The sequence below is a fragment of the Euprymna scolopes genome, chromosome 25 (assembly GCF_053919585.1).
Source record: "Euprymna scolopes isolate OS-2025 chromosome 25, ASM5391958v1, whole genome shotgun sequence".
Lineage (NCBI taxonomy): Eukaryota > Metazoa > Mollusca > Cephalopoda > Sepiida > Sepiolidae > Euprymna > Euprymna scolopes.
In genome coordinates, this window is record NC_136506.1 from 49,229,292 (window position 1) to 49,242,669 (window position 13,378).

At 31.3% G+C, this 13,378-nt stretch overlaps 1 protein-coding gene across 10 annotated transcripts in view; it reads right to left on the minus strand.

Moving 5' to 3' along the window:
* LOC145247346 (calcitonin gene-related peptide type 1 receptor-like) overlaps positions 1-13,378 on the minus strand; it is a 987,580-nt gene that overhangs the window by 45,054 nt on the left and 929,148 nt on the right. For 2 of the 10 annotated variants that reach the window (XR_013863250.1, XR_013863251.1), the window contains one exon: positions 8,848-9,135. The exons of 5 other annotated variants lie outside the window; for them this stretch is intronic. Coding sequence is in view for 2 of the 5 variants with exons in the window: in XM_080109021.1 (XP_079965147.1) it covers positions 9,028-9,135 (108 nt within the window). In the remaining 3 variants the exon portion in view is untranslated. Of the gene's footprint in view, positions 1-8,271; positions 9,136-13,378 lie in introns of those variants that run through there. 3 more of the 10 variants (XM_080109021.1, XM_080109022.1, XR_013863249.1) reach the window with 2 other exon arrangements.

A 13,378-nucleotide genomic window follows, 5' to 3' on the forward strand; every position in this document is an offset into this window, starting at 1 on the left:
ATATTAGTCTCTTTGTAGTATTATCAAATGTGTGTATGTAGGATTCATATGCAATGAGTTCTTGAACGCATTGAAAACAGAACACGTGACATATTGATTCTCTATACAAATATTTTATAATACTACAAAAAAATTGATACGCAAATTCAAAAGAAAACGCAAAAAGAAAATCGTTAAACCGAAACTGTTTGTGGTTTTCAACATAACAGATGTACAAAACTGGCTGCCTAAATATACACGATATTCTATTTATATAGATAACATTTTCATTTAGGTATATTTATAGTGGAATTACAAGCAGAATGAAAAATGTTCACAGTGATTTGGGCAAAATTGAATCCAAAATATAAACAGTGTGGAAGCTATTTTTCCTTTTAAAGCGTTCGTTTATTATTAACATATTTTAGCATTTTGAAATATACATTTAGTACATAGATTTATTGAATAGTAAATAATTTCTGTTTTAACTTCAGTTAGAAGTGTTTGCAAACCATTTCCATGCATGCTTGATTTTATGTACAAAATGCGCAGGATTCGTCAAAAATATTAATTTCACGCATTTCGCTCTCATTCTCTCTCTTTTTCTTTCACTCACACACGCACACACTTTCTATTTCTTCGATGCACAGACGCAAAAAATGGCCAACGTTCTGGCATTTACAACCTCTTCAGTGTACATGCTACAGTGCCAAGTCTACACCGCAGTGTACAAGAATGAAGCATATTCTAGTTTTTACAAAGACCCATTAAAACTTCTTAAATCGCTTACTATCAATTTAAACCAACCATCTCTGTACAAACAAAAACAGTAAAACCTACAATCTGGAGCTTATAGGTATATGTTGGGAATATGTGTTTTTATGTGTGTGTATATATAAATGAGAACACCTTTCAGACTGTATTCATATACGTCCCTAGGAACATAAACATACGAGAGAGAGTGTACCTTAAATATTTATGTACGTATCTTTCTCTCTCTCTCTCTCTCTCTCTATATATATATATATATATATATATATATATATATAAATTCAAATTTATCCAACTTATTCAAGTAATATCTCGATGAATATTAGCATTCATCAGCAGAAAGGAATATGAATAATCAATGATATGTTCACTTCACATACACACACACAAACACACACACACATATATATGAGTGTATGTTTTTCTAACACAAAAAAGTATACATATGTTAATTGTTGTTAACTTAGGTCATTTTATACATAATTTAAAATGATTATGAAAAATATGACTAGTTACACTGCAAAGCGGAAGCACAGGTAAAGATTTGTCTAGTGATGAACTATATATATATATATATATATATATATATATATATATACAAGCAAACGCACACACACATACATATATACATACATAAATGCAAATGTATATATATATGTTTATTTAGTACGAATATATATACATATGCATATATCTACACGCACACACACACATATATTTTGTTTGTGGGATACAAAATGTCCACATTGAAATTATTAAGGAAAAACTTGTGTTATTGGTATTCATGATTAAAAGAAGTTGGGAGAGAAAAAAGTGAGGCCAACTGACCGGTTTAGCCCTCACACTTCTAAAGCTTGACTGAAGGCATTTTATTTATAAAAAAAGCAAGAAAAACTCACGAGAGAAATATAGGTTTTAAATAAAGTAACGTGAATGTGGATGTACGAAAATATATGGGAGACACTATTTATATTAATAAAGCTACGTGGTATCTATGTGCAATGATAGAATCTCCTAGCAGCTAAGTACGTTCAAACCTAAGAGATATTCTTTCTGTTTTCAAAGAGAATGTTTCTTCAAACGAAGGTGAATGTTCTCTAAGATCAATAAATGAAAGTTCGAATGAGCACGACTCAAAATAGTAAATGAGTAAACGCTGAAATTCCTAGCACATGATGGATTTTAAGTAAATGATCTACTTTTGATGTTTTACTAAAAACGTCCATTTGTAGGTAGGTGCCATTCATGATTTTATGTTTTACTAAGAACGTCCGTTTGTAGGTAGGTGTCATTCATGATTTTGCTAGGTAATCGTTGTTGGAGCCTACGATTCAATCTTAACGTAGTTCAACCCACATATTCAGCACTGCAATTACATTTAAGTTGATAAAATACATTATTGTTATTGTGTTGCGAGTCTTTTTTGAGAGAACCCATCAGCGTTTTCGTAGAGAACACAACAGGTACGTTTAAAGCAAAATATTTTTTACTATTGTTGAGCTGATTTGTTTAGCGAATTTCACACTTACTGGCACTAAGCATGATAAACGAATACAAATTATACATTTAAGCACTATATTAACTTTGATTCATTTAACCTACTTTTGCTTAAGGAATTAAATCGAGACGGTACCAATTTTTGAATAAAGTATCAGTAACCGGTTTACAAATCTTCATCCAGTTTTGTTTATGAACAAATCATAAGAGCACAGCGTGTTAGGGTCCAAATTTAATTGTTTGTTTGACAGGGCAAAAAAAAAAATCCCAGCGTGTATAAATTCTGTAAACACGGGTTTACGATATATTTATACAATAGAGTTTTTGTTACATCAAGGAAAGCTAAAGTGTCTCCTTTATAATTATACTTTAATGCGGGATGCATGCTATTCTGTAAGAAGAAAATATTATTTAGCTCCATTTCATGATCAAAGAGGAAAAAATGCGTTGTAAATTAAAGGTTTTATGGATTCAAATAATAATTTTTTTCTCATAGGAACTAACAAAAATGTTCGCCATTGTTGATCTAAATACTAAGCACATAGATACCCCATTTTCTAATGCATTACATCGGTAAAACTAAATTCAATATATACAGTGGTACATTTCATCGACTCAACGAATATGCGTTCAGGAATTTTATATTAATGTTTCGTCTTTATTTTAAGAATACATCGGGATGACTGATCTGAATAAAGAAGTCTACAAGTACAATATTTGAAAATATTTAATGCGTTTTTAATGTGAAAAAATGTTTATATTCTTTTTGCTAACGTTAGAATTTAGGTATAATGGATTTATGAAATGGTATTAGTTTTCGTTTTTAAATAAAACATCGTCGTTAGAATTCAAAAGATGTGCGAAAAATTAAAAAAAAGAAAATGTTTATTCATATTTCATCGATGATGGTGTGAAATTAGATTAATGTAAAAGTGCATTTGTGATTATGTAGAAGAGATCCCTTCTTTCTCCCACTATAGCTCTCTTTTTCTCTATCGTCATTATCTATCTATCTATCTATCTATCTATCTATCTATCTATCTATTTAGTCGTAACTAGTGAGTTATGAAAATATATATGGCAATTAAGCTACACAGAATATTTCGCGTTTGATTCTCGTGAGAATTCGTCACCTAATGCGAAAAGTTGTGGTTATCGCGCATTTATTGAATTTTCACATGTTATTTGATTTTCTAGTTACTAATGCTAGCGCATGCTATTGAATTTTCTAGTTAGACAATCAGTGTCCTAGTTGCCACCGAACCCATCCTAATCAGCCAATAGGCGGACACTTACAGGACAAAGGTACAGCTGACCTCAGGTTCACCCCTCCTCTTTGTGTGTTTTATGTGAAGGGTAGATATCATTTTGTTTTAGTAAGATGACTACTTTCAGCCTAAGGTGTAGTTAGATATGGTATTTTGTGTTTTAGTTTGTATTTATAAACTTAAAAATATAGACTAAAACACAGAATAACACGTTTAATATATAATTTATATTCGTATATAAAATAAGTACAACTATGTAATATGTATGCATATAAAATATGTATAAGTTACTATTTCCTGTATATACATATATATTAAAATATAAAACAGCATAGCACAGGAGTAAGAAGCATTTGTTTGAATTATAAAACAAAACATTAGGACACGAGTCTGATGAATCCCTCAGGAATAAAACATAAGTTATTATGTGTAGCTTACTTGCCATAAATATATCTCTGTAATACTACTAATATTATTATTATTACTACTACTACTACTACTACTACTACTACTACTACTACTACAGTTAAGCTTCTAACAGAGATATGTTTTTCAAACTTTGACACCTTTTTATTTCTCTCTCCCCTACCTATAAATTTTCCATCCAATTTCCACTCTTTGCTAACTCTTTTTACATATTTATGCCTTTCCCCAATTCTATATTAATCATCATCTATATTGTTCTGTTTTCACTTTTTGATACCTATGAAATAATCTTGTAAATTTCTCACATTATCTCACTCAGAATTTAACCTTAAAAGCTCTCTTCATTTGAAAAGAGTGGCGGGTTGAAATAAATTTATAGTGAGTTTGGGTCAAGATTATTTTGTATTTTTTTCTTTTAATTTTTATTTACACTGTGCTAAGCATGGATTTTTCTTACATAAATATCTTTATTCGTTATTGGTTAATATTCTCCTTCTCTCTCCCTCTCTCTATACATACATGCATATATATATATATATATATATATATATATAAAATCTCTATATAATATTTTGCTTGCACAAAGTCCCTCTAGGCCAAATTACCGTAGGTTTGCAACAACAGATGCCACATACAAATTTATTATGTCTAATCTATTATACACCATATTATTTAACTTCACGATATTCATTATTCATAAAAATAAAATCTTACTTTACTGCGTAGGAGAAACATCATCACTATCACCTGTACTTTTAGAAGAGGTAATTCCTATTTTCCCGTTAATTCTAAAGTTCTCTCACAACTCCCAGTTATCACACGTAATAAGTGTCTACGTTATTACTATATTGACCTTACACGTCTTAATTGTACCATAAACGTAAATACTTACCATTAATTTTCTTTTCAACTTTTTAAAATAATTTTTTCCTACTAAAAACTCCTCATTCCCTCTTGGCCGAGACCTGACAAACCGATTATTCCGGATTACAATCTTACTATATAAACGAACACGTACAATCTTTACAAATATTGCTGCTCTCTCTTAACGATGCAATCGTTAACAAAATTAACCCAATTTCCTTTAAATACTAAACAACTATTACCTACCTTTAACAATATATAAATATTTTTATATTTTTTTATTATAAACAAAACAATTAGAAAATTTTATAATTTGAAACCAGGTAATACCTTTTACATTTTCATTCTAGACAGGAGAAATCGATTCTTTAGCCCCCATTGAAAGTTAAATCGATTCGATTAAATTGCATAGTTACATCAATACCTAATTGAGTAATTATGAGTATTAGTGCATTAAAGATTTTTCGTACTTATGCACTTATGATACCGCGACAAAATTAATAACGTTATTAATAAGTAACCCATTATTAATATGGTAAGGGTAGAGTGATTTCTGTACCTAAGAATTAAATTAAAAAAACGAAACAAAATGATGTCAGAAAACTCGATTTTGATAATACTTTATTTTTATAACGTGGTGTTAATATATTACATGAGCACAAAGTCGTTTGTTAGGAAATTAATTTACTTTCTATCACTTTCTGAAATGCCGTTTACATGTTTACATGGTAACTTACCGATGACTACAGGAATTTAGTTCTTTTCAAGTGACAGAGGGTTCGGGAGTAGTTTGCCACCTGAACCCCAGCCTTGCCAACAAAAATACCATACTCTGAATCATACTCTGCCCGCAAGATTATTACGCACAGGCCAACCGACATTGCAACCACAATTTTTTTTGTTGGTTCATTGTATTTGCGCGTGGGAATCTTGACAGCGATTATCAAAGTAACATTTTGGGTAAATTTTTTATAACACCACCCCTACTCACAAAATGGGGCGTGTATTTCGAAAAACGTTTTCAACATAGGGAGGTTAGGGGTGTACATTCTGAAAGCCGTTCTTAAGATGAGGAGTTTAGGGGTTGGGTAACAATAGCCGTACTTTAATTTTTATGCGGGGGGGGCATGCTTTCACCAGGCAGCGCCGGTTAATGAGTCCTGTTAGTTATGTTATAATATTTTAGCATGTGAGTAGAATATATTCATTGAGATAAATCATTTGTATACGTTTCATATGGAAACCCATCATAAAACACATTCCACTTCATATATTTTTACATATATAGTTGTTATTGTATATTAGCTAAGTTTTACGAATGCAAGTATATACATACAAACTCCATCTATACATATTTTACAATGTAATATATAGATTTTATTATCTAATAAATAAATAAAAACATAACTTCCGTGCTAAAAGGTAGTTTTAGCAGGATAGAAGAATGCAGGAATGTACAATCGTTGTGAGAAGATAAATAAATAACAATTCAATATTTTTTCTTTTCTATTTGTTATTATTTTTAATATATATTCATTTATCTACCTGAAATTTAACTGTGGGTCGTATTTAATTCTAAAGATCCTTTCAGGTAATAACCCATCGTCAGTGGAGAAATGAATCCTCTCTCTAGGATGTAAATTGCAAAATGGCTGTTTTATTTAAATTTAAATTCAAAGCTCAAAGATTAATTAATGCCGTTAAATGTTCGTGCTAATTTTTATTAGGCATTATTGACATACGGTATACTAAAAAAATCTCCCAAAACGTCTGTATTAAGAGATACGATGTTTATATTTCTGTCAAAAGAAGATAAGTGTTATTTTGTTTTGTAGAAAATTAAATAATAGAGAAACAGCATAATTTACAAATTCATCATTCTAAATACTGCAAACATCATACTGTATTAAAGTAGTTTCATGCAGATTGCAATCAAAATGCTCATTTTCCACAAACAATGGATGCTCGAACTTTCTTGAGAGACTGAGCAAGCACAAACATCTTAAAAGTATGCAAGCTTTATAGTTGTCAATACAACACATTTTCACAATGTGAAAAATGTAGTTTATGCATCACGATATGTCATTTTAATACCGCATCACCTTCGGATTCCAAATATCAAGCCAATATTTCTTTTTTCAGTTTTTTTGATTCTCCTTTGAACATGGCTGCAAAATTAGTACAGCCGAAACGTTGTGTTAAAAATACCAAAATGCTGTATAGTCATGACAATCACACAAATAAAAACTATTAATTTAAACATGGCGACACTGTTCTAGATTAGACAACTTTGAAATAGGATATCAACTTGCAAAGTAAATTATGAAACGAAGCTGGAGACTCGAACTAAAAACATATTTTAATGTAAAGAATACTCACGTCGGCGTCACATTTTGTAAAACTACATTTGAGGTAGAAATGCAACACTTCTTCAGATGATAAGTTCGCAACTTCCAAAATGGCACTTATCGTTGCTTTTTGGCACTTTCATTGTATAATATTTATATATATAATCATATATATATGCTATATTATATTTAGACAAAGTTCTTTTTTAATAATATGCGAGTTCAGATGAAACGCATCCGATGATTCGGCCATTTTTTATCTTTTGTTAAAACATTTGTATTATGAAAAATATCTATACTAACAAAATATACGGCTATATATGTTATTGGTTTATATCGGATAAACAGAATAAGATTAATGTGATTGTTTCTGTATCTCTATAAATGCTAACTACACACACGCATACACACACACGCACACACACACATATATATATATACACACACAAAATGTTTCAGATTAGTAGAAAGCATTTGGCATATACTGTGAGAGGATGTGAAAAAACGACAAAATTAAAAAGTAAACATGTCAAAATATTTAATATATGATATTTTGTATATACAGATGCAAAAATGCGATTCAATAAATGAAAAAAAATGTTTCTCAGACGTTAGAATATGCTCAAACACAGTAGAACAAGACTGAAGAATTTTTCCAAAAGTTTCTAAAAAGTATTTAAAGTCAGTGCAAATTTTTGTATGTCACACGAATTCAAAGAGAAATTCTTTACTGGCCGGTTCAAATTGATTGTGTTTAAACATTTTTAAACATTTTCGAATCGTTCATAGAATTCACTTGTTATTACTTTTCTAATGCACATTTTAAAGAATATATCAGTTGTTAAACGTGTTCAATTACATATTCATCTACCTATATATAAATATATATATATATGTATAGTAAGTCATGAATATATATATATATATATATATATATATATATATATATATATATATATACATGCTTAATGGAACAAACGTTGGATTAAATGAAAAGAAACAAAGTTGCAAAATCATTTGACGTGTTTCGTCTCACAAAAATCTTCTTAGAAAAATTTAATAAAATTATGCTCACAATTAATGTAATGGGTCTAATATTGTAGCATCTCATATTTCACACACACACACACATATACACATATATATATACATATTCATGAATAAATAACTGGTGAAACTAATACATGCATATGTATGTTTTATTTTATATCCTGGATAAGTTTAAAATGTGTGTGAAGAGGTGTTGCGTTTAAACATTGTTTACATTTAATTTAATAAACTGTAACTACGTTTCTTCTTGCAGTTCAATGAACGGCAATAAATTTATCACTGCTTACTCTTTTTCATGATATATATATATATATATATATATATATATATATATATGCGTCTTTTATTTTATATATAGTTTTATCTATAATTCAAGCCATATTATGTAAATAGAATCTGTCTTATATATTCATGCCATGCTTATAGGTTTCGAGCTCAGGGATTTTGTAAGCTAATTAGAAATACAGTTCATACATAATGTTAAACTCAGTATATATAAGCTAAATTGTTAGATGACTTACTGATGCGAAATATGATTTTTCATGAAATGTGTTTATTTTTTCTTGCTAATGCATACTTCTAAAGTTGCAAACATGCACATCGATGGGACCCAGGATGTGTCCCTCACCTTTCATTACTCTGACCTTTTAGTCTTTTAAAGGATTCCTATTCTCTTCTCTTTGTCGCTTGCAAAGACGCTTGTTTGAGTTTTTGTCGTCATCCTCCGAAAATATTAAAGACATTTTTTTCTTGTTTTGTCCTCTTTCGTTTCGATTTCGTTTCCTGTCCAATTTTGTATCTTTTTCCCCAATATACTGCCGTAGTCATACATCATTTAATCTTGTCGAAGCGTTCAAAAATCCCTCGTTATTAAGGAAGGCACGAAGCCTTTTGCGACAGTTGACACCTGAACGTTGGATCAGTTGAATTATCTGGAACAGAGAACTACTCTTTAGAGTTTACTTTCATTTCATTTACAAAAGTTCACAATTAAACAATAAACATGTGCCAGAGATAAAAATAAACATATTTACATCAATTTTTGTTTTGCATATTTTGAAGTAAAAATACATTACATGATTGATATTATTTGGAACTACTTTTCTCATCTAGACCCGATGTGACCTCTGACCTCCTTTGGGTTCATCTTTCGAACTTAATCTTATGTTTACTAATAAAAAACAATACCTCTCACTTCAGTAAAAGTTGATGCAAGGACAAGTATTTTATGAGTACTGATTAAATAGGAAGCACAGATCGAAATTCCATACGGATTCCCGAGTTCTGCATAACGATTCTTTGGTACGCCTAGCATGTTCACAAATTCGAAATGATTCACCTAAAGAAGGTCGAAGGTTATATCAGCCAAAACATTGCGAATGCAACAAGCAAAATAAAGGTAATATTCTAATAATGAAAATAATATCAATATTATTTTATTACATTTTATCTATGTTGTTAGTAAACTTAATTTTGAAAACAACTTGGATCAAAAATATTAAAACTAAATTCCATTTACTTTGTTAAGATTTTTATTGAAATATAATCAATATTATGCTGATATCTATTAGAAAATCAGTTCTTAACGTAATAACTTATTAATAAAAATACTGTTAATATATTTATGCAATTTTATAAAATTATATAATTCAACAAATTTTATAATATATAATTCAGATCAGTTATCATTCAGTACACTAATACATCTACATCGTTTTAAAACACGCAATAATTTGGAGGTAAAAAGGTATAAAATATACCTATGCATATAATATTTCCAAAGGAAACAAATTGAATGCGTTAAGCGTATTAATTCCTTTGAATGCTTAAAAACAATTCTTAACAATTTTATTCATGAAAAAGTAAAAAATAAATGATCTCACACACAATATAAACAAGTATATTTTGATTAATCTGAACATTAGAAAATGTAAGATTACTGTTATAATTATTAACATTATTATTATACTTATTTAATTAATGCATGTTTTAAGAAATATTAATAAACAAATATGTTACTATTAAAAGTGTCATAGAAATGACAAACGGTAAATACAACAATTAACAGTCGCTGGAAATTTACGAAGAACAAAAAGCTTTATAACTTAATTTCAATAAATAAATGCGTAGCGTTCCAGAATACTACGTCTACATGTCAAAATTTGACAAAGTATATTTTTAAAAACGGTTTTGATAATTTGCAACAATTTTTAAATATATTTTGTTTAACCTTTAACACAGCCGTTTTAACCAATGCAGTTCTCTAAGTAAAAGCGCAGATAAATTAATGTTATGCAGTGCTAATACTAATATGTACTGCATAATAATTTGTAATATATCGTACAGTATATCGATACTCTATGGCTGCCTAGGATAGCTTACGTACATTTATATCAGACATACCTCCACGTTCAATATTTAAAAAGAATGTATCCTTTATAATCAGACATGGCGGAATGGTTACATGTAGGTATAGACCGCTTCATATCCTTAAACAATCCAGCCAAAACCTAACAGCAGCCGTGGTTCTCCCCAGAATGTGCTGCTGCCATTGCGCACAGAAATCACTATTTCCATTGCTTCTAACGTAATAAATGAACTGAGATTAAATCCGCTTCCAGGACTGCCAGCAACCAATGTAAAAGATTAATAAATAACGTGAGAGAGTTGTATGTTCAGTCCACCAAGTCCGAAATAACTGAACAGCGGCTTGGTTCCCACCAATTTTAGCAAATAAGAAACAGAGTCTTGAATGGACCTGAGGTAATTTCGTCAGCATCGGACAAAGCCAAGTTCTTTGCCAAAAACTTTGCAACTAATTCTATGCGATCAGGGCAGCCAACCCTGTATTTCCTCTTGAATCTGAAAACACGCTATGCGACATACAAATATCTGTGCGTGATATTGCTAAGCTAATGAAAACCATCGATTGCAGGAAAGCAGCTGGCACTGACGGCATTCCTATTATAGTGCGTTGTCGTAAGGAGAATTGCTTTCCAACATCCTGGAAAACCTCATCAGTATGTCCTGTATTCAAAAATTCAGCTGATCAGCCATCTCCCTCAATACAGAGTAATCAATCTCATGTGCATCATGAGTAAGTTGCTAGAATCTGTGTTAAATAGAGAAGTAGTCAACCACTTCAGCAAAAATAACCTCCCCACTGACATGCAATATGGTTTCCGTTCTACTAGATCTACAACAGATGTGCTAACAGATATATCTCATAGTATTAGCGAATCTCTCGATAGACGCTTCCTTTCTAGAGTAATTGCCCTTGAAATATCAAAGACCTTTGATAGGGTATGGCATAAAGGTCTACTCCACTAAATCCCCAGCTACGGTATAGCTGGAAATGTCTTTTCAATTATTAAATCATTTCTCAGAGTAGTGGTTGATCGGCATATATCAGAAGCTCATAGTATTAATGCTGGAGTTTCTCAGGGGTACATCCTGGGCCCAAATCTATTTCTGATCTCCCAAATCACATCCTAAGATAATTTGTAGAGTTTAATGCTGACGACACTACCATCTATGGCAACACTTTAAAAATCGTAAATGACCAAGTTCTCTCTGACTTTCTCCTTGAGTGTAGAGCATATTTTGAAATGGGGAAAGAGGCGGCTGGTTAATTTTTAAGCATCTAAAACCAAGCTTCTATCTTTCCGTCATCAACTCTCCGATCCCCGTATGGCATGAATTTAAATAAATGCCCCACGTCTTGGCGAGGACCCATGTTTTAACAATCTTCTGAGCTTGACCTTTACTCCGGATCTAATATGGAACACGTACATCAAATCAGTTGCTAAGGTCGCTGTAATTGTAAGATCATTCTACCGCTTCAGTAGATATCTCACTGCTGATGCAATTCTCTACCTGTATAAGAGAAAATACGGCCAAGAATGAGGTACTGTTTCCATATCTGGGCAGGAGCTGCTAGAAGCATATTATCCTGCCTTGACAGAGTTCAAAATAGACCTCGTAGCCTAGTGAGGGATGCCCTTTTTCTCTTTCTTGCACCCTTTTCCCTACAGAAAAGACGTTGCGAGCCTGTCTCTGCTTTATCGTTTTCATGACAAGTGCTCGTCCGAGCTCCAGTCTATGCCCCTCCTGTCTTGATTTTCACGAAAGACACTTGTCTAGCTGGACACTATCAATAATTTCCTCCACTCTTTATGTGTGCCTAAACCTAAACGTAAATACCATGAAAAAAGCTTCTTTCTTAGAACTGCACCCCTCTGGAACTCTGTTCTGTTTCCATGCTTTCCAACTACTATATGGTTGTCTTCAAGTCTAACGTGAACAAATTCTTGATGAACCGTCCCTTAAAGTAATCAAATTTCCAAACTTTCCACTACTAACGATTACTACGACATATTCCCTTTGCCCACTATACACTCATTAACCCTTGTCCTCGAGTGGCCCCATAAGTAGTGACTTCTTTGTAAAAAAAAACTTTTATGAGAACGAGATGTGAGGTCTGGAATTTTGGTTTCCAAACTGTAATGTAGGGAAAGAGTATAAGACGGAATGCACTTTTAGAATTAGGTGTTATTTTGATTAAGCATGAGATAAAAAGTGATTAAAAATATAAATCTTATCATTTTTTTGCGTGAAAACAACAATTGTGAAAATCATTGTTGATAATCGAAAACGTGAGAGCACAGATTGCCACATTGTGGCGAGCGCATCTTCTACGCTCGTTCTACTGGTGAGGGCTGTTGTGTATCCACAGTGCATGCAGAAGGGTAATGCCGTCGACGTATATCAGTAATGGAAATAAGCAGTAAAGCCTCCTAGTGTTTATCGATTTTGCATGTGTGAAAACCCCTGTAGTAAAGATACCTCGGGAGTATTTGGGGATAATTTGCGAAGTGAATAAATACAAGATTTGCATTTTCTAGTTTTATGTAATGTGATATTCTTAACGAAGATATTCGCCCCATGATACATAATCATAATTAGTAACATTACGCCAAAAAGTTCACACGTGCAAAGAATCTAATAAAGAATATGTTACAACATAAAACCCAACAAATTCATTTAAGATTTTTTGCTTTACTACGTCAAACAAGTAATTATGTAACAGATCATGTGGTCATTTATCAGTAAATTTTATTTCCTTTCTATTTTGAACTGTTGTAATACGAACAAGTCACTTGATTTTCGAAAATA